The following is a 22,039-nucleotide window of genomic DNA, read 5'->3' as shown; positions in this document are numbered from 1 at the left end:
TGCCAACAGAATATCCACTTCATAATCTGGTACACAGGTTTGTGTTTATCAGGCTCAGTGAGATTTAATTAACTAATTAATCAACCATTGGTAGGAAAAGGAGGGGAAAGATGGGGAAAAAGAGTTGAATGAGGAAAATCATTTTATTCTCATTAGCAAATTATGCCTTAGACTAGAAATAAGTCAAGAAACCATAAACATCTCATGAAAGATGATTAACCTTGTATATTTTAGGGGTTACTGAAATATGAATTCATTTATTAGACCTTCTTAAAGGGGATAGGTCAGTTGCCATAAAAATGGAGGGTTTTTTTCTTAAGCCTGTAGTTTATAAACTCCCTGGGACCTCCTAACCTATGCAAAGAGGGGTTAATATATGATTTCTGGACTCTCTTCTGAGCAAATAGTTCTCTTTCAAGAAGCAAGAGGAAGGACTGTCCACATATCAGGAGGAGAGAATGTCCAGTCTTTACAAACACAAAAAAGGCAAGCTCCCAGAAGCAAGATTTCTTGACTATTAACTGGGCTCTGGCTGCAAATACTTATAGGAACAGGGTCATTGTTTGGCACCTGGAGTTTTTTTGTATTTAGATATAGACTTTTAAAGACCTCACAATGTGGGCAGAATAGCAGATGGAGGGTTCAGGAAAACATGAAACAAATTTACACCATGGGTGGCTTGATTGATTGGATTCCTTGTGGAATGGATATTCTGGTTCCCCAAGGGTTAAGAAGAAAACTTTATTTTTGGCTTCAGCTTTTTTTTTCTTGCTTGAAATTTTTCTAAAATGTTGTACTATGAATCACAGCCCAAGTAAGTTAGCAGTGCACTAAAGATAATTGCATCTTCTTCAGTGATTGAGGATCTTGTCTTGCCTTCAAGGTCATCACTCTGGATGGTTCTTAGTGCTTCTTTATATATATATATATATATATATATATATATATATATATATATATATATATATATATATATATATATATGCAGCCATAATATGTTTGTATGTGTGTGCATGAGTATGTGTGTTTATGTAAGAGACAGAGGGAGAGGGAGAGGGAGACATACAGAGTGAGAGAAGGTTTGAGAGAGCATCTAGTGGGAAAGAGAGAAAGGAAGATTGAGAAAGAGATTAAGAGATTATTAGCCTGAATCTACAAATCCATAACTGAGCCCAAAATGTACACCAGGAGTTGCTTAAATGAGTGAACAAGCAAATAACAGAATTTACAGGGTTGTTTTACCTCATTGTTACATGGGCTTTATGTTTTTAAGGATTCTAGTGAGTCCATGTTTTGTCACACTGAATCAGTGTCTTAATATGACACTGGAATTCATAAGCTTTTAGGATCCGATAGAGCTAGGTCCAAAGTCTGATTCTGGTATTTTCCAATTTAGTGAACCTAAGAAAACCCCTTAATGTTTCTGAATCTATTTCCTCATCATTAAAATGGGGAGAATAAAGTCTACCTGCGTTGTCAGGTTTCAAACTAATGTTCATGGACTGCTCTTGCATAGAAGTGACCAATTCCTGATAGCTACCAGTATTTTTAGCCTTGCTTATAAGGAAAAAAGTCATACCTGGACAAGGTATCTAACTCTGTCTCCAAATCTTCTAAGAAAGTATAAATGTCAGGTGGTCCAATTTAAGACAGCAATGGTCATCTAGACACTGGGTCCAGATGCGACATGGGCATGCCAGGTTTGGGAGTTCGGGAAACAAAGCTTGCTCCTGGTATACTTGGTAAAGCCTTTGTCAAAAGTCATTCTGTAAAAATAGCACATGGTTGGGAAAATAAGGAGTCCTGACTAGAAACTGAGATAGCTAACTGGTACAAGGTTTGAAACCACGTGAGGCAGGAATAACAGGAAGGCTGGCTTTGTCACTACTGAGGGCTTCTCACAGTCTTTTAAGAAGGAAAGAAAAAAAAAAAAAAGAAGAAGAATCATGGCAACAAGTGCAGTCTGTTAAATCCCCAAACTTCCCTGTTCCAGTACTTTCATCCATGCTGGACTGCTGCACGGTGGTGAAGCAGCTCCCTTCTGGTGGCACATCTGGCTTAGCAGCTGGGTGGCCAAGGAAGTGGATGGGTGGGGGGCTGACAAAATGTGGGGTGCAATCCTCAGCTGCCTCATTTGCTTGTTTACCATCCTCTGTAACATCTGGGTTTGCACAGCATGGGTCAGCCCTCAGAAACTTCTCTAAATGCTGTCACCTTCTAGCACTCCAGCTGGCTTCATGAGGAGAAAGGGGATGGACCGGGTTGGGCGCCTGGCAGACCCACAGGGGGCCATTTGTTTGGGAAATTGCAGAATTAGTGTCAGCAAACCACACACATCCTGCTGTGATCTTCGATTGGGATGTGGGGAAGGAGAAGAGCCTGGCTTTCAGAGGCACACCTGCGGCAGCTCCAGGCTACTAAGCCAAGGAGCTTGGCAGCAAAGAGAAAGAGAAAGCCAGGTGGTAGGGCAGGAGGGGAGGTGTTTAATGCGTGTTCCAATGAGTTTTGGAGGTTTTGTTTTTCGGTTTTGGAGGAGTGTGTTAAACAGCTGACAGTATGCGTAGAGTGCAGCCAGTAAAAGCCCAGGCTTTGGAGTCAGATCCATATAGATCCCAGTCCTACCCCACCCTAGCTCTTTGATTCTGAGTAAGCAGTTTGCCTCCTTCCAGCCTGTTAGGAGAAATCAGCTCTAATGCAAATGTGTGGGATCCAATGCACAGACAGAGGAAACAGTGTGGCTAAGAAGATCATCTGCTTTTAAACTGAGTCCAGTGCAGCAAGAATTACACAAATTAATTGCCAATATTGATAGTTTCCTTTTCTATTAAATGAGGATGAGATAGAGTTGTTATGAGATGAAATACTAGCTGTGGCATAAGCTATGAGGGGAGCAGCTAAGTCATGGACTCTATACCCAGCCTGCCAGTTTCCAAATATGCTCCTGCCATGAACAGCTGTGTGGCTTTAGGAAAGTTAAACTCTGTGTGCCTCAGTTTCTTCATATGTAAAATGGGGATAATTATACTACTTACTTCCTAGGGCTATTGTGAGGATTGAATGATTTAAAATAAATGACTTGGATCACTGCTTAGCACATAACAGGGGCTATGTGTTAGATATTATAATTGCTTACCAAGCCTCTTTGTCTACTCCAGGATCTGACATTTCTTTATAGATTATCTCCTTTGTTGTCATTCCATGGGAGCTTATTGAGAACACGGTAGCACAGAAAAGCTAAACGTTTCACTTAAGAGTGCCCAAGGAACTGGGGATACAAGCCAAACCCAAGTGCAGTGCTGATCATTTAGCAGCAGGTAGTCTTGTCTGGGCCCTCCAAAGGGCACCTATAATGCAGGAGGGTGAAGAAAAAGTCAACTTCCTTCTTCAGGGTGCTAATCCTGGTCCCATGCATTCCCTCCAACACTGACCACTGTTTCCAACATTAACAAAGTGCTTTGGACATGAAAAGAGCCCTATTAATACTAAGACCAAACAGCAGCACTCCCTTCCCTTAGCCCAAAGGAATCTCTGCTAATGCATTTCCATTCTTGCCCATCACTTGCTCTCTTCTGCCAGCCTGAGGCCCAATTGGGAGTCAGAGCACCTCCACTCTGCCATGCTACAGTGCTCTGTTCCACCCTGTTTGGAGGAATTGGCTTTAATGCAAATGTGCATGCTCTGTGACCAGACAGAACACTCAAGATGTCAAAAAAAGGTCACTTGTTTTTAAAGGGAATCTAGTGCATAGTAGGAAATTCGTGGATTAATTGCCAACGTTGATGGTTTTCAAGGCTGAGTGCTAAAAATAGGTGCCAGTGGTTGCACTTGAGTTCCCTGAGAACCCAGTCCCCTGATTCACCCACCTGTGCGGATATCTTCTGATTGTGCCAGTGCCCGTCCGGACTCAGCCCCATGAAGGACAGCTCCGGCTGCTATGACCGCCAGGTCGGCGTGGACTGCTCGGACGGCTTCAACGGAGGCTGCGAGCAGCTGTGTCTCCAGCAGATGGCGCCCTTCCCGGACGACCCCGCCCTGTACAACATCCTCATGTTCTGCGGGTGAGTTGGGCGGCCGGTGACGCCAAGGGGCCTTCCCTTCCCCGGTGCGGGGCTCTCGGTGCTAAAACTCGGACAAGAAACCTGGATGGGTTGCTCATGCCAGGCCAGCCCTGAGGCTCTGAGGAAAACTTGGGAGGAACCTCAGGGAAAATGTGGGACTAGAAACTATAGGCTCCTCAGCTATCACCGGAGCAAGCTCAGCCTCCGGGATTGACCTGCAGGGTGAAATTAACCACAAGATTTTACCGAAGCCATTGCCCACCCCCCTCCCCGTCCGTATTTCCCAAACAAGCGCTATGATATTTAGGAATCTTGACCAAAAGACGCCTTGGTGAGGCTGGGGGTGGGAGGGGTAGCGGTGATGGGGGGTTGGAGATGTGGAAGCATATTTAAATTCTGCCCCCAAAGTCCCAGCAATTTTTGCAGCCATTCCTCCAGAGGCACAGTAATTCCTCAGCACCGTTAATGCGCTCTTTACTGTTATCAGCTCTTCCAACCACCTCAGTTCCTTTGTTCTCAGGATAGCTCTGTGAGGGAGCAGGTCAGGCAATGCTACCCTATTCTACAGATGACAGAACTAAGGCCCCCTGAGATTAAGTGACTCCCTCGAGGCTGGGGCGTTGGTAAGTGGGAGTACAGGACTAGAATTCAGATGCTCCCCAATTTTTTTTTTTTTTAATTCAGGGTCCTCCCCAAATTTGAATTCACGTCGCCATTTGGAATTGTACTTTAAAACATTTTCATGTTCTATTTATAAAGTGAATAAGGATTTGGCCCATTCTTCTAAAACCATAGCTTACATGTCTCTCCTTCCTTCCTTTCTTTTCCCTCCTCCCCCTCCCCCATCCTCTCTCCCCGTCCCTCCCCCCCCTCCTTCCTTGCCCTCCCTCCTAGGCTTCCTTCTCTTCTCTCCTCTTTCTCGCTCTCTTGGTGCCTGTCAAGAAGGGTTTTTAGCTTATGCTACACACCATACTGAGCCCTGGGCTGCAGAAATTGATGGCATGTATTTCTGGCCCTCAGGGGTCTCAGAGTCTCTTGACTCACAATGAAAATCAATCTTTACAATAATAAAACTATATTGGATTGTTGCTATAAGCCAGCACGTGCTGGATAATCATGAGAAGATTATTTGATAGACTTGTAATGTTATTTTATTGTATTTCATTTTATTTCATTCTCTGCAATTGTGCGATTTCCATATGCAGTTTCTTGTAAACTCCCATTCCATAAGTGGAAGCTTGCTCTAAATTTTAATATTCTCTATGATGTTATCATTAGGGTTGGCCCAGGTCAATTGACAGAGGTGAATTCAGCCAAAGTTCATAGATACATTTATTTGATACATATCTATTTGCACACTTACTTTGTGCAGAGAACAGAGAAATGATGGGATAGGAGATCTATTTCCTGTCCTCAATGGAGTCTACAGTGGGAGAGATGGCTGTGAACGCCCAGGAGGGTAGAGGGGCCTGGAACAGAAAGCTGGTGGTCAGCGCGGATTTAGAGGGAGCCAACTAGCCTCAAAATCCTTCCCAGGAACACTTGCAGCTCATGGAGGGGGTCATTTCACAGTCATGTCCCAGGCACTAGGCTGGTGCCCTGGAGCCGTCTGTGGATTTAGAGCCACATCTCCTACCTGGACTAAGTAGTGGGCCCCTAATTAGATTTTCTCTCCTTTTTCAATAAAAAATTAGGCACACACGTCGGTTCCACACTCTCTAAGGCACTGTGTAGAGCCTGTCAAATGAAGTCCCTGTTTTGAGATTCTTACATAAAGATAAACCGAATCACATGCACTTATAATTAAAGAGCTTTGTACATACCTGTTCACACAGATATGTAAACGGAAAATGGAGAAAACAGGCAGTTAAAATTGCGTTATCTTGGGCCTCATTTACACCTTGGCTAATATTAACAACATGTAATGAGTTCTTGCTATTTGCAAGGCATTGTGTCAGTTCTTTATATTCAGTCTCTCCTTTAGTCTTTCTAACAACTCATTGAAGCAGGTACTGATCTTGTTTCAGTTTTTGGTTTTTTTTTTCTTCCACCTTTTATAAATGTGGAAATCAAAACTCAGAGAGGTTAATCAACTGGCCCGAGGTCACCCAGTAAAGGGCAGAGCCATTGCCTTTGCAATATTGCGTCTCCTCACTTTAGAACCATGATTATTTGTTCTGTATAAAACAGAGGTCATTATCTTCTTGCAACCATTACTGTAGAGAGTAATGAATGATGCACTTAAATGTCATGAACATCTGTAAATTCTAAATCTTTTATGTTTCTAAGGAGAGACCCAAATTAAATCGATATTCTTTTTAAATGACAGCTTTATCAAAGAAGTAGCTCCTTCTTGAGCTAACAAATGTATACTCTTCTCAAGAGAACTACACATAAAATTCAATTAATGATTTATGAGTCATCGACCCATGTTTTCAAACATTAATATTGCTTTTCCATTAGAGTAACTATACATGCATAGTGGGGGGTGTGGAGACACCAAGGAGGTAGGTGTCTGTTAATGATGCAGGTGCACACACGTGTTCTCCCTCCTGTTTAGTTCAGGATGGCTACTCCGAATGGAGGGGGAGTTAATATGGGGTGATGTTGAGTTTGGATACATTAAAACAGAACACAGCTAGGTGATGATAAATCTTTCTAATTTCTTAGTTGACTTGTCACCAGACTAGGTTAGAAAATTATTAATTTCCTAGGCACAATGTCATTCCTTTTGTTGCCTAATTACCCTCAAAACAAATGCAGAGCCTTGCCGTATAGCTGGTTCTTGAGAAAGGCTCTAGAATATCTTGGATTTAAATGTTAGCTCAGGATGGGCCACGGTGACTCAGCAGGCAGAGTTCTCACCTGCCATGCTGGAGACCCGGGTTCTATTCCCGGTGCCTGCCCATGCAAAAAAAAGATAAATTTTAGCTCATTTACAAACTGATCTCTGGTGATTCTTCCCCTGAACTTATTTGGGGAATCATGTGCTTAGTAGAGGAGAGCACGCCTTTGGAAACTTGGAATGCACTTACCTACTAAGGAAAAGTCAGAGATTCAGCGTGATCACATAATGAAAGAAGACTAAGTTCACAGGTTCAAGAGAATGAATTATAATTAAATGGGAATATTCACTATCTTTGGCCATCCAGTTCTCTCCATAGGCATTTCTTCCCGATTCAGTGGATTGCCCTGATTACAGTTCTTGGATGGAATAACTTCTTATCTTGAACTTTCCACCATGTTAGATGCATTGAAGATTATAAGCTTGGTGTGGATGGACGCTCGTGCCAGCTCATTGCGGAGACCTGTCCAGAGGGAGGTGACTGTGGGGAAGGCAGGGAGCACCCCATGAATCAGACTCTCTTTGGGGAGATGTTCTTTGGTTACAACAACCATTCCAAGGAAGTGGCCGCTGGACAAGTGCTGAAAGGAACATTCAGGTGACTCTCATGTGCATAGAACTGTTCATTCAGGCCTTTTGTGGATTTTCTTTCCCGAAGAGCTTTAAACTCAGCATAAGGTTTCATATTTTAGAGGAAAGTAAATGTGCTAAGGATGGGGTATGTTCTCTCTCATGTTGTTCTCCTGATCTGTATTCTACCTCCCAGGATCCAAGAACCATGCTTCTCTGGGTGAACAATGAAGTGTTAGATGAGTTATTATCTTGCCCAGGCAGGCACTCTAAGATTTTTCATAGAACCCACCCCAAAATGCTCAGGTTCCATTTTCCCTCAGACTGGATGAATCAGTGTGTGAGTCAGTCTAGAAAAATGATTCTCAAAGTGTGGTCCAAGGATTCTTGAGGTCCCTGAGATTCTGTCAGGGGATCTGCAAGGTCTTGCTGTTTTCAACTACAGATAGTATGGATTTTCTTCATATACTTCAACCCAAACAATGTATTGCAATAATTGAATGCAATTGTGAGAATCCCACTATCTTCTATTAAGATGGACATTTTTAAAAATTGGCAAAAAATGTGAAATAATGTCACCCATGTCACCAAGTTTTGGGGGAAATATAATTGTTTTTCATAAAATATGCCATGCTCACATTTAATTAGTTTATCATTTTTAAGAATTAATAACTCTCTAAATTTTCTGCTTCAATTTGTAATAAAGTAAATATTGATAACTATAACCTACATGAACAAAAGCTACTTGGGGATCTTCCATTTTTGTTAAGTGTGTTCAGAGACCAAAACATTTCAAATACTAATTTAGAATATTTCTTGGATATTCCCACTTAACCCCTCCATTCTACCTTGAGCTAATTTAATTCATCTTTCTTAGAACTCATGGAAAATACTTTCTGGGAGGTGGTGGTGATGATGATGATGATGAATGATGATGATGATGATGGGTGCTATAATATGGGCCAGAAGTTGATAGCATCCTAAGCCTGGAATCTCATGAGCCAACTGATGGGAAATTTCTAAGCCAGCCCTTGAAATCAAATGCTTTTGCTGATATGAACAGGATACTTCACAAGTATTTCCCCCTTTTAGCCTGGGAATTTATTTGCTAAAGGCATGAAATGAGGTGTCATACCTAATATTGTGGTGGCTGCATCCTCTCCTGCAACCTGGGAATGGACCTGAGTGTGTCCGGATCTTAATGGGGATGGGGTTGTAAAGTAACAGCTGAGGTGAGAGGAAGGGAAGAATATTTTCTATCCTTTGATAGACCTTTTCAGCAGGTTCATTTCTTATCTACCCCAGTCCCAATCTGACCTCCGATATCCGTAGATTTTATTCAGAAATAATTTTTACACTGTGGGTTGAGATATAGATTATCTGCAAAGAAATAGCGTTCACCTGAACACTAAGAAAATGAAAGTCTGCCCCTGTTTTTAGGCAAAACAACTTTGCTCGAGGTTTAGACCAGCAACTGCCTGATGGTCTGGTGGTAGCTACCGTTCCTCTGGAGAATCAGTGCCTTGAGGAGATCTCAGAGCCCACCCCTGACCCAGACTTCCTGACTGGTGAGTGTGCCTCTCCACCCTTACTTAACCAGCAAAAAAACCTAAGCAGCTCCCTATGGTTTCATAAAAGCAAGACTCTTGATCTTGCTTAGTTTTGTTTCTAAGCCAGTAATTTCTTTCATACATAATAAAATCTCAGTCATAAAACTGAGCTTTAGTAGGATTATTTGTCAATAAAATTGCAAATATTATTGATAATCATCTGCAAAATGTTCATAATAATACCTTTTTCTGCTAGTCTCACAGGGATGCTTTGAAAATAAATGAGTTAATAGCTATATAAGCATTCAGAGTTCCCAGTGGGAGTAAAGGAAATGACCAGGTCATAAGACAAGCAGAGAGAGAAGCTTGATTGCTACTATAACCAAAATGTCCATCATTGGAACAGTTGAGTTCCCCGGAAAGGACCAGTGAAGAACAGAAAATTAAAGTGCTTTGCTGTCAAACAAACCTAGGTTTGGCTCTCAGCTCTGTTCTTTTCTATTCTTGTGCTATTAAACCATGTAGTCTCTCTAGGTCTTGTGGTCCCTCATCAAAAGAAGGGGATAATAATGTCTGCTTTTCCATGCTGTTTTGAGCCCAGAGCATTCTTCTTCAGACTCATTATGGAACCACTGTGTGATAGTGGTTGGAAGAGGCAAGAACCTCATAGAGTTATTCTCCTTTCTGGGCCTCTGAAGATGCCCAGTTAGCACCTTCTGGACTGAAGAAGAGACTTCGAGGTGTCCCACGAGCCCAGGAGAGGCAGCCGACCAGAATGCAGTACTTGAGCTCTCAGAAGGCTGGACTTGAGCTCAGTTCTGTTACTGGCTTTGCTCATTTCTCCATTATCCTTCTCCCTTCCTCATAGGTCTTCCTATTCTATACCTTCTTTCCCCTTTTCCTTCCTTTTTTAAAGAATGGATTGAGGTGAGGTTCTTCTAGGTATCAAGTTATATTTAAAATTTTAGTGTAGACCTGCATTATATAGAAATAGGTCAGTCCAGATTAATGACATGGACTCTAGAGCCTGACAGCTGGGCTCTCTTCTTTATTGGCTGCGTTATTTGAGCACCTTACTTAACTTCTCTGCTCAGGGGTCTTTAACCTATAAAAATGGATGCTATGAGGCTGTCTTCCTCATAGGATCAATATGAGGAATAAATAAATATTTATACTTTTTGCAACAGTTCCTGACACTTAGTTAGAACTGTTTGCTAGATAAATAACACACAAAGGGAGAAAGAAAATAATATGAACTTCACACTACCAAATAATGTTTTCCCTAAAGTAAGAGAGGGATCAAGAGAGAAGACAATTAGAAGTGCTCTGGGTCAGAAGAAATCTCTTCAAAGTCAATTGCCCTTTGAAACACCTTACACAACACAACACACACACTCCTCAAAGCGAATAAATAAAAATACAGCCTCTGGACACATCTCTAAAGCCTGCATCTTTAGCCTTAGGGAGTCTAGTTCCTTGTTCCCACATCATTTGCTGAGAAACACTTCCCATGCATTGTGTAAAATGCCTTCTAAAGGAGGCGTGTGAGGGCACACACAAGTAGGATAGGTTCCATATCACTAATAAGTCACTTAGCCTCTGTTTAAAGATCCACTGGGACATCTCCTACCCATTATAGCTTATTGTGGTAGTAAGGAGATTTACTCAGTCACCAGACTAGGAGGACAATACCTGAAACTTTGAGGGAAGAGTGGATGGGTGGATCTGGGAAATGTCAATCTACATCTTTCAAAATAAGGGAAAAATACAAATTTGATCCTCATCCACAAAAACTGCTTTCTCCTCCATGCTCTGAGACCACCCCCTAATTGACTTATTAGAGGCAAAAAATAAGACAGATATCCAGATGGGGTGCTTCAAGTTTTCATGGTCTTGAAGCAGTGAAATCTAGCATTCCTAAAAGTATAGAGGGAGCTCTTCTTGACCTGGTTTTTTTTTTTTTTTTTTTTTTTTACTCCTGTCTTTGTTTTCAACCTATTTTGATTTAGAAATGATGCCAGTTGGGCCAAGATCATGTATTTCCTTGGAGTTTAGAAAATATTGGTTTGTTTTAAAGCCTGGAATAACTAGGAATAACTAGAAGAATCCATTATTGAGATGTCTGAGAAAATTTCTTCCATATTAACACTCTAGCTTCTGGCAACATTTCAATTGCATCTTTCCTGGAAGTCATACAGTAAATCTCATATCACTCTGTGCTATGAACTATTACAGGTCATAATCCCCATACAGCTACAAGCTTAGGGGATTTTAGGGCTAATATCATCTTCAGAATCTTCTATATCATCATTTCCATTTGTATTGTTGCAGGGAAAAGCAGCGCTCCACTCACAAATGAACTCTCTCTTCAAATATGGTTTGGAAAGATTGCATGTAGCATCCTCCTCTCAGAGATTCTGGACACCTTAGCATGGAATAGTTGCCAAGAAGCCCTACAGTAAAGAAATCTATTTCATTTTATTTAATCCAGCAAGTCCTAACTCTATTTAACTAGAGAATCCTTTTTAAAGTAACACCTATGTCCTTCTTGCAGAATTATTGCTTTGTAGAACATACTACAAAAATGCTGATCTGTGTTCTGACTTGCTGATGGCTTCCCTCTTTATCAAATTAACAGTTACGAACTCTGAGCTTGACTGGGCTTTGTGTTGCTATAAGTTGAGAAGAAGAAGGGAATCAGATACAAGGAGACAGCGGTGTCTGCTGCCTGTAGTCATAAGGTCTTTTGGGTGCCATAAGCATTAAATCTGTATGAAGCTTTAGAGCTCTGGGGTCTTTGAAACTTCTTCAAATTAATCGAAAAGGAACAGATTCTTAGCTTTATATATAACTTTGGCTATAAGACACGGGCTGTGGATTGAATTGTCTACCCGGGAAAGATGTTGAAGTTGTAGCCCCATCCCAGTATAGAATGTGACCTTATTTGGAAGTAGGATTGGTACCATCAGAATTAAATAAATTAAAATGACAGACAAAAGGGGAGAATGCCATGTGACAATTGAGGCAAAGAACACCATGGCCGGCAAATCACCACCAGAAATCAGGGACAGATTTTTCGGTACAGACTGAGGAAGAAGTATGACTGAAACCTTGATTTTGGATTTCTAGTCTCCAGAGCTGCAAGACAATCAATTTCTGTTGTTTTAAGCCATCCAGTTTGTGGTACTTTGTTACAGTAGCCCTGAGAGTCTAAGACATCTCCTTGACATTTCAAATAAGATAACAAGGAAAAGCTTCCTCCTTCTCTCCCTCTCTTCCTCCCTCCCTTCCTTCCTTCCTTCTTTCCTTCCTTCCTTCCTTCCTTCCTTCCTTCCTTCCTTCCTTCCTTCCTTCCTTCCTTCCTTCCTTAAAGTCTGTTTGGCCATTCTTTTTTTCAATTATAGGTAGTTAAAAAACAATAGCCAGTAAATGGTATGGAAGGATATGACACAGGAAATGGTTCACAATCTTCTATTATCTGAAAACAGGAAGTTACTATATAGTATGTACATAAAAAAAAACAATATTCTTTCTCAAGAAAACATAGTCAAAGATGCTTTGATCCAGATTCATTTAGAAATGTGTCCCAAAATAATAATAGAATACCATAAACACTTAAAGCTGTTGCATGTCAAGGTCACACTGAGAAAGAATCATGTGACTCAGCTAGAAAACGTCTATTTTAAAATAGCCCTTTTGTTTAATGTAAATATTACCTGTAAGTGGGCCCAGAATAATGGTGCCCAACCATTTACACAGTTATGCAGCTGTTTCCCTGAACTGTGGTGCAGCGTAGATGCGTGCAGTACAATTGTTGTTTAGCAGTTAAGTCCTGGAGCACTGTTGTTTGTGTCATCCAGGGAAGATGTGGACCACTGTCATCTCCCACCCTTTTACTGGTTCCTTTATTTTTCTTGTTGTTCTGAACTAAAGTTTAGGAAGTTACAAGAGAAAAACACTAATTAAGAAATGTCAAGTTTACACGGGGTGATGAGGAAGAGGTAAGGATGATGACGATGGTGACAGCGACATTACAGATACCCCACCTGCGCATGGTGCTTTATCTTTTCTCGCAGTGTTTTTATACCCATAACTTTAATTTGCGCTCAGAACCTATCTGTGAAGTGGGTAGGATGAATGCCATTATCCTCCCTTCTCAGACCAGAAAAATGAATAAAATGAGTTGCCTCATCCAAACTCACACAAGTAGCTGGAATCATAGAATCAGAAAGGAAGCAAGATGTCACCTTAGCCCAAACCTCTCTCCATCTGTAATGAGTGGTTACAGATGAAACCACTGAGACCAAAAAGACCTCTTGTCTTGAGGACAAGAGCCCCTAGCCAGGCAGCCAGAGAGCAGGGCTGCAGGCCATTGCAGTTGTCCTGCTAAAACTGTCTCCTGCCACAGCAAGCCAACATTAGAACTCCAGCCTCCTGCTTTCATGCTCGCTTCTTTTCCCACTAGGAAACAATCCTACTAAAGGGAGCATTTTCTAATAAATTGAAAAAAAATCATCGTTTATTATGCTTGCTGTTTTTTTTTTTCAGTAATAGATTTTTTAAAATAGCAGCAAAGCTGAAGAGCTGACCCAACTAAAGGATTCATAGCTCTAAGAAAAGTTCTACATGCCATACATATCTTAGACACTAATGAAACACATCTTTGAGGTTGTGGCCCGAGACATTGCCTTGGACAGTAAGAATTTGGAGATAAATCAGCATAAAGGTTAAAAGCCAAAATATATAGTGGCATGACTGTCATTGCAAAGCTTAGTGCCCTAAAGGAAGAAAAATTTAAATAAAAAATAATGAAAACCTTTTCTTAGGTTCATGTAACTTATCTTTGATTGTATGAGATAAAATGTAAGCAATTGATTCATTAGCACCTTTTGTGATCTTTTTTCTTTTTGACTTACCAATAGTGATTCTCAAATGATTACCCAGAAATGGAAACTTGGTTATTACTCAGCTAATTTGATCAGAGTTGACAACCAGCTAATTAATCCTGTCCACTGGCCATCCACTTGAAGTGTTCAATTCCTTGATTTAGCCTGAAGGAGGCAAATGTCAAAGTGGCAGAATAATCCAATATCGTATATGTTGTATATCTTTCATGTTATTTATATATAAAGTCACTGTATATATATATATATATATATATATATATATATATATATATATATATATCACTATTATATTTACATATACATTTCTATACACACATAATAAATATATATGTATTTATTCCTATAACTTAAATACTGAACAAGTGTTAGGCATAGCAATAAAGTTAAACTTGCTTTTCTAAACTTAGTGAAGTATATATTTTTTAATTTGCTGTGTGCTAACCATCTTGTCCATTTTGTCTCTGTAGCATTTTTTATATATAGTAATGTCTAAAATTCAAATGGGACGATATTCTCTCCTGGGCAGCAAGAACAGTCTCTAAGAGGCTCCAAGGATGCATTTACTGTGTAACTTAGCCTCTCAGAGCTCAGCTTTGCCATCAGTAAAGGAGGGACCATAAGCTAAGTGCTCAGCATAGTGCTTGGCGTGTACACAGATGGCGCTCAATCCAAGATTGTCCCTGACTCTTCGTGACCTCGCCACCCTAACATAGCCCTCCTGGTAAAGAAGCAGCAAACATTATCAGCCACAGAGCAATTAAAACTTAAATAGTGAACACAAATCAGTTAAATGGGACAGAAAAATCAATGTTATCAGGTATGTGAGCTGAGTTAATTACTGAAACTATTAAATCGAATAAAAATGTGTGTTACAGTAAGCTTAGAAATTGAATATAAATTTATTAAAGGGATATTATAGTAGAGTGTTTAAGAACACTGGCCCTGGATTCTGACTCATCTGGAAACCCCATCCAAGCTCTAGTTGGCTTAGCGCCCTTATGCAAATACCTTCTCTGAGCCTCAGTTCCCTCATTTATAAATTGGAAATAATAACATATAACTCACAAGAACTGAATGACTTAATATAGGCAAAGTGCTTAGCAAAAGGCCTGGCACAGAATAAGTGTTCAATAACTTTTAGCTGTTGTTGCTCTGATTCCAGAAATTCTCTCCATCAAAGATTATTTTATCATTTTCTCACCATTATAATCCCTAATCTAATAGAGTCGGATGCGTTTTTAGGTTTGGCATTTGTGAACCAATCTCGCTCACTGAACATGCATCTCCTCTGTCCCTAGGGATGGTGAACTTCAGTGAGGTATCGGGATACCCTGTGCTGCAGCACTGGAAGGTCCGGTCTGTGATGTACCACATCAAACTCAACCAAGCGACCGTTTCTCAGGGTGAGCACTGCAGCCAGCTGTCTCCCTCACCTGCTCTTGGGGCTTGGAATTCCTTTCCTAGGGAACAAGCCTCCACCCACTGTTACGGAGGCTGCCTATAATGCAGCTACTCTTTGAGATCTAGAGCCTATTCACTCTGAGTTACCCTTGAGGGCAAATGGCTGGAATCTGTTAATTTTCTAAGTATAGATAAAATTGCAAGTTTCGTCTTGGACTATAGAAGAGATGGAAAGGGCAAGGATGGAACCACTGAAGATAAACAATCATTACCCTTTTTCCTTGGTCAACTAGTATATGGAGAGCATATGCAAAAGCAGATGTTTTATAAATGACAAAATCAAATGTTCCAAGTGCACTTTTCCAAGTGCAAAGTGCACAACTTAGAAGTTCTGTTAATGAAAGATAGAAGGGGAAGAGGGAAAGGAAGAAAAGGTAGAGAAGGGAAGGAAAAAGGAAAATAGCTTAAGGTTCATAAACAGCAAGTGAGAAAAAAAAAACATATTTAAATCAAGTGAGTTTTAAGTGTATAAACTTAGAACAAATGGTTCCAAAATATTGAATCACCTAATATGAGAATTGTTTAAATTTTAGTGGTATAGATTCCTTGAATTAAGTTATTCCTAGCATCTCTGCAAGTTCAATTTGCATTTGTAAATGATAAATTTTCTACGGATAGGGCCTTAATAGAGATATACATCTGTCTTTCACCCCATCCCCATGGACTAGGAGAACATCCCTTAACTCCTACCTCCAGGACTGCCTGAAGATTCTACCAAATCTGAAGTTTATGCTACAGAGCCAGGGGCCAGATCATATAATTGACATGGGAGGAGAAGACAGGGAGAGGGGTCTTAGAGTCAGCAACAGGGACATGGAGCCTTAAGCTAACAGGAGAGAGGTAAAGACTAGGGCATAGAGACAGAGTTATGAAGGAAAGTGAGAAGTGTACTCACAAATGTACAGGTTTGATCATAAAGAAGGAAAATATAGTAAGGATATAGAACATTTCCACAGAACACAAAAGACTCTGGAGTTTATTTTTAATGCTGAAGTGTTCTTAGCAAAAAGGGATTGGGAGAGGAACCTTACTGAAGTAAACTCTGGTGGTTCAGAAAACTCCTGGAAAGAACTGAGCTGCTCTCCATTCTGGGAAAATATCACATTAGAGACTCTGCTCACATATCAAGTTCCCACCCACTACAGGGGCTGTGCATATCTGGCATTAATGATCTGATGTCTCTTTTGCCATGTACCTTTCAAAGATACAAGATGGTATCACAGGTGACATGAGTCTTTGTACTCAATGGTAGCTTAGAAGCTTGGAGTCTCATGCTTAAACCAGGCTCTTCCTTACCCTGATAGGACACAGGTGTATAGAAGGACGAGCTTAAAAAGCTGATACCAGGTACCAGGTATTAATTTTCCAATATAATACCAGGCATTACATTGGAAAAATTTCCATACACTATCTTTTGGATGAGTATAATTCTCTTTAAATCAAAGCTAAGGACATTTGATTGGAGGGGAAGGCAAAGAGACAGACAAGTTCTTTCCTCCATTTGCCATTTCCCTGTCCTTTTTTTTCTTGAATACAATGTAAGCAGTTTATTAATGACTTCATACCTCCTTCTATGACCCTTCCATTATTGATTTCTATATATTTTGTAAACTTTTTTGGTCACAACCGAGTTAGAATACCTTTTCCACTGTGACCTTGTACATACACACACACCCACATACACAACGGAAGTTTCATGAACAATGCTTCATCTTATGCTGTGAAATGTTCTCTGCAGATATTTGCATTTCTATTTTAGACTACGCTATTCTTTTTCATTTTTTTCACATGTTATTATTTGAGCATTAATGTCATGACCTGTGGTTTGAAAAAAAGAAAAGCATTGAGTAAAGTTGGAGAGTGTAAATTTGGCAATATTCTGCATGGTTGTGCATGAAGTTTACAGTACAACCAACTGACTTGGAAAGATATTCATTTAGGAACTAAAACGTTTGGTTTACCTAAATGATAACTTGCACCTGGTGCTTACATCTCACCAATATCACTTTGAGGTATACACGCTCTTCTAAATTGGAGACTGAATTGCCTGGGAAATCAGATACCTAAATCGTGAGTTCTCATTCTCACTCTTGGGTGGTATTTGTCCATAGCCCTCAATAATGCTCTCCACTCCCTGGATGGGGCTACGTCTCGTGGGGATTTTGTTGCCTTGCTGGACCAGTTTGGAAACCATTACATCCAGGAAGCTATCTACGGCTTTGAGGAGTCCTGCTCTATCTGGTATCCAAACAAGCAAGTCCAGCGGCGGCTCTGGCTGGAATATGAAGACATCAGCAAAGGTGAGCAATGAGCTCATCAGCAAGTTCTACTCCCAGTATAGTTCCAACTGCCCATGTGCTATCCATAGAGCTTAAGGAATCTGTAGGCAAAGTACTAATTCAGATAGTGCCTCCATATTTTGTGCCCATCCTTAAAATGTCAATGTTTGGGTACTAAAACCAAATCTCAAAGTGGAGTTTCTGGGGGAATTTTAATGCAGAATCTGATCAAAACTGCTTAACCCCTGTGAAAGGGGTTATACTCTATCTTAGAGAGTATCATCTAAATGTTTACACCAACCATCATTCATTCTACTACCGAGAGCTAGGATAACATATTAGACTGCTCTTATGGAGTAGACAAGAAGGAGAGCATTTCTATCTCCCCCAATATTTCCTTTCTCACAAAATCCCAACCTGTATTGACTAGCAATCCCTTACAGTAACTATATAGTAAACGCATTCTCACTCCATCCTGTCCTCTGTTTAAGCTCATTTTTCCAATGAATTTGTGTTATGAAGGAATTTCCATTGGCCCAAGTATTTATATAAACAGTCTCACAAATAAATCCTTGTCTACTGTCCTCATGGCAAGTTAGTATTCAGTCAAAGGAAGTGTAAGAAATTAGAATTTTTAAAGCCTTTTGACTTCACCTTCTGGTACAGTAGGAGTAGTGGCTGCTAAATTTGTGTTCTGATCAACCAAGGCTAGTTTAGAATTGCCATTCGTTAATTTATTCTCCAGTATTTATCCTCATAGCATTCTGATGAGACCAAGTTGTGAATATATGATTTGCTAAAGGTCAAGTAATGAAATCAGCACTGTGAAAACTCAAGAAATGGGTCATTTTCAGATTCAATGATCAGAAGTTCTTCTGGGATCAGGGACCTCTGCTGTCAGTGGTGCTACAACAGGAACAAACATGCCTTTATGGCTGTGATGCTCTCGATACTCTGAGCCCCAAACAGGTTCTTATTTTGTCTTGCTCAAGAGGATAGCAGAGGCATAATACCTCTCTTCTGGCTAGTTTGCACCATCTTCCAGAAGTAAGAGGCTTGTGCTTGAGCTGCATCTTCTGCAGGTATTTTCCCCAAGCCCTGGTTCCTCTAAATTCAAAAACATGATTGCAGTTTTCTAGTATTCTCAAATTTCTGGATCTTTAAACTGTTCTGATTCCAGCTTGCCAAGAGAAGAGTGAAATGCAAGCAGATATCGATAAGACCTGTTCCAGTCATCAAAGCTTCCTTTAGTTTCCATGCCAAAGCCTAGGGATTCAACCAAAGGGTTGAGTCCTCCTCTTTCTGTTTGTCAGTGGTTTAAAAATTGCCATGATTTGGGATTTCTGGAAGATGAGAGCCTGACCTTACCCGAGCTCCTGATTCTACCCTGTTCTACTATCCCTTCCATCACAGTATCCTTGAAGCCAAATGTTGAACCCAACAAGGAAATTTGTCTATGGTCTTGGCACTTTGTGCTCGAGCCCCTCTTGCCACTCAGGTATTAGTTTTGTCATGGTCAGACAGATAATTTAGTCTCAGACATATGATTTCTACAACCCCTTACTTGTTAATGACCTTAAAAACATACAACCATTTTAGTGTGTCATCTTTGATGTCTCTCAGTTGTCCATGTCTACCATCTCCCCTCCTGAGCTTTACCTCTAAATTGTACCATTTTTCTGTCCTATCGTTTGGTCTGGTTATTACTCAAATATTTTCCTCCTCCCTGGTCACTAATTTCCTTTAATTTTAAAAGCCAGCATGAGGGCCTGTCACTGATTAAGAATTATAAGTTCCTACGTTAAAAGAAGATTTTCTTCCGCTCTTCTCACTGTGAGAGAATTGATATAGAATAGGATCCAAACACTAGTGGGGACAAGGATGCTGAGAAGACTATTCTTCCTGTGACACAAAGTGACACTCTTTGGGGCTTAAATCCTTTGATTATATACTCTTACCTGTTGTAACTTTAAAACCCATCTACGAAAAGGTGGCTTTTTGCTTGTTTTTTGGTTCTATACATATGATCACAAAACTTAAATTGAATTAAAAAGGAGGTTTAGCAAGGGTGAAAGGAAATGGGAAGAGCACACAACTTAAGGGTTGAGAATCAGCCAGGTAACTGTTTAGCCAATGAATTGTCTGGAGCTCATCTGTAACGCCCTCTGTATCCCTTCCAGTGCTGATAGTCTACGTATTCCAAGCCTCCTTTATGTGAGAAGCTTTTCAGATTAGCACTTGGGTAAATATACTCTTCTCTTCTCCACAAAAATCACAGACTTCTCAAGGGCAGGGTCCGAATTCAACTTTAAATCCCCAGGGCCTAACACAGAGCCGCACACATGGTGAGCACTCAATCAATGTTGATTGTTGTTGTTAGTGATGGTGGTGGTGTTAATGATGAGGAAGGTTGGAGTGGTGGCGGTGAGAAGGAGGGCAATGGCAGCGTGGAAAGGGTGATGGTGGTAGTGGTGATACTGATGTTGGTGATGAAGGGGTTGGAATGGAGGTGATGTAGTGATGGTAATGGTGGCCATGGGGGGGTAATAGTGAGAGTAGTGCAGGTGGTAGTGATTATAGTGGGAGTGGTTAGGGTGGTGGTGATGGTGGGTTCTATGGGGATGGAGGTGACGGTGGGTGTGGTAGCAGTGGTGGCAGTGATGGCGAAAGCCCTTCTGACTGTGGGGACTTCCCATGTGGAATCTATTATACATATATAAAAGGTTTTAGTTACTCCTAACCGATAAAACTCAGAGATGAGTGTTTTGGGCTGGATCTTCGCAAGGCAGCCTCCCATTCAACAGACAATTATTTGCCATACTGCTACTACGTTTTGACAGTACCAATATTAAGGAACACCTGTCTCTATATAAGTCTGATTAAAGCCTGCGAAAAATATGCTTCCATTTCTCATTGCCTAAGATTAAACTGTCTATCTTAATTTTTTTAGAGCAAAGAAAGAAAAAATTTCCCAACTCCCCGTCTCCCCTTCCAAACTTACTTACATCTTCTTCCATCCGCCTTTATTCTCATGCCTTAGAAAATACTAGTGAGTGTCCTCTTCTCCAGACGAACCTCTCCCCTCTGCACTTATTCCCATTCCTCATTCATTCTTTATTCTCCTCCTTTTTAATCTTTTCAATCTCATTCACAACTGAGTTCTCCTTTCCCCAATATTGTATCTTGTAAGAATTAATCTTTTTATAAACATGTGGTCCTACTTTATCAGTTTCCTTTCAACACATCATTACAAAATTTCTTGAAAGGGTAGTTTATACATTTCTCTACTTCCTCAACTACTCTATTTCCCTCTTCAAATTATTCCTCTCAACCCCTTCATTCCTCAGATCTAGCCTGGAGAATGAAATCAATGGCTTGGTATCTTTTCTGTGACCATTCCATCCATCTCAGCTGAAGAATTTGTCCCTCTTGACCAGATACACCTTCTTGAAAAATCTGTTTTCCCTTCGTGTCCTTGACACTATTCTATCCAGATTCCCATCATTAATCTTGAGCTTTATTTCTCTCTCTTTTTTTTTTTTAACTTATTTCTCCAGAGAAGGCATTTAAATTTTGGTCATTTTACAAGATTTCATCCTTAATGATCTCTTCTTCAGTGTTGCTGGGTGATTCCCTTCTACATCCACCTACATAACCTACACCTCTTATCTTCCCCTTTTCCCTGAGGTTCAAACCTCATTTGCCCTTGAGAGCACTCATCTCTCTCTAGGTGTTCTACAAGCACTCTGATGATCAATATCTCTTCTCTTCCCTATACCCACTAGAAGATTTGGGAACTACACTGAGGGGTCAAAAAGTAAAGTGAAGAATCTGTCTTGATGTTCTTCTTGATCCTTCATAATCAGCCATTTACTAACTTTATATTACATTACTCCTTTTTACTACCTAAATATTTCTTCAACAGTTGTCTCCTCCTTTTCATTTCTTCAAGGTTGTATTAGTTTACAATATCAGCTCTCATAAGAACTATTCAAATTGCTGCCTCGTGATCTTTTCTTCAGTTTCCTGCCCCTCTGGTCCATCCTATGCTTCACTATCTGTTATATTTTCTTAATGCAGTTGAATGGCTTGCTTTTCAGCTTGAAGCCCTTCGCTAACTCCTTATTGTCTCTTAGATAAAGCGCAGGCTTCTCAGCATGGAGAACACAACATAACCCCCTTTATTGCATTCCTAGTGCTGCTGTAACAAATTACACAAACATCGTGGCTTAACACAATGCAAATTTATTCTCTTTAAGTTCTGGAGGCCAGAATTACAAAATCAATTTCAATGGGCTAAAGTCAAGGTGTCAGGTGCTAACCGAGCTAGTTTGTTCTGCATGCTCTAGGGAACAATCTCTTCCCTTCC

General features: G+C 40.5%; 1 protein-coding gene across 6 annotated transcripts in view; it reads left to right on the top strand.

Moving 5' to 3' along the window:
* Positions 1 to 22,039, top strand: part of ASTN1 (astrotactin 1) — a 325,640-nt gene that overhangs the window by 227,845 nt on the left and 75,756 nt on the right. For all 6 annotated transcript variants that reach the window (XM_077157091.1, XM_077157089.1, XM_077157088.1 and 3 more), the window contains 5 exons: positions 3,892 to 4,058; positions 7,307 to 7,501; positions 8,914 to 9,041; positions 15,229 to 15,333; positions 17,503 to 17,691. In XM_077157091.1, coding sequence (XP_077013206.1) covers positions 3,892 to 4,058; positions 7,307 to 7,501; positions 8,914 to 9,041; positions 15,229 to 15,333; positions 17,503 to 17,691 — 784 coding nt within the window. The remainder of the gene's footprint in view (positions 1 to 3,891; positions 4,059 to 7,306; positions 7,502 to 8,913; positions 9,042 to 15,228; positions 15,334 to 17,502; positions 17,692 to 22,039) is intronic.

This window comes from Tamandua tetradactyla, chromosome 4 (assembly GCF_023851605.1).
Source record: "Tamandua tetradactyla isolate mTamTet1 chromosome 4, mTamTet1.pri, whole genome shotgun sequence".
NCBI classification, from domain to species: domain Eukaryota; kingdom Metazoa; phylum Chordata; class Mammalia; order Pilosa; family Myrmecophagidae; genus Tamandua; species Tamandua tetradactyla.
The sequence above is the reverse complement of the archived record's forward strand: the minus strand, read 5'-3'. Positions and strand labels throughout refer to the sequence as shown.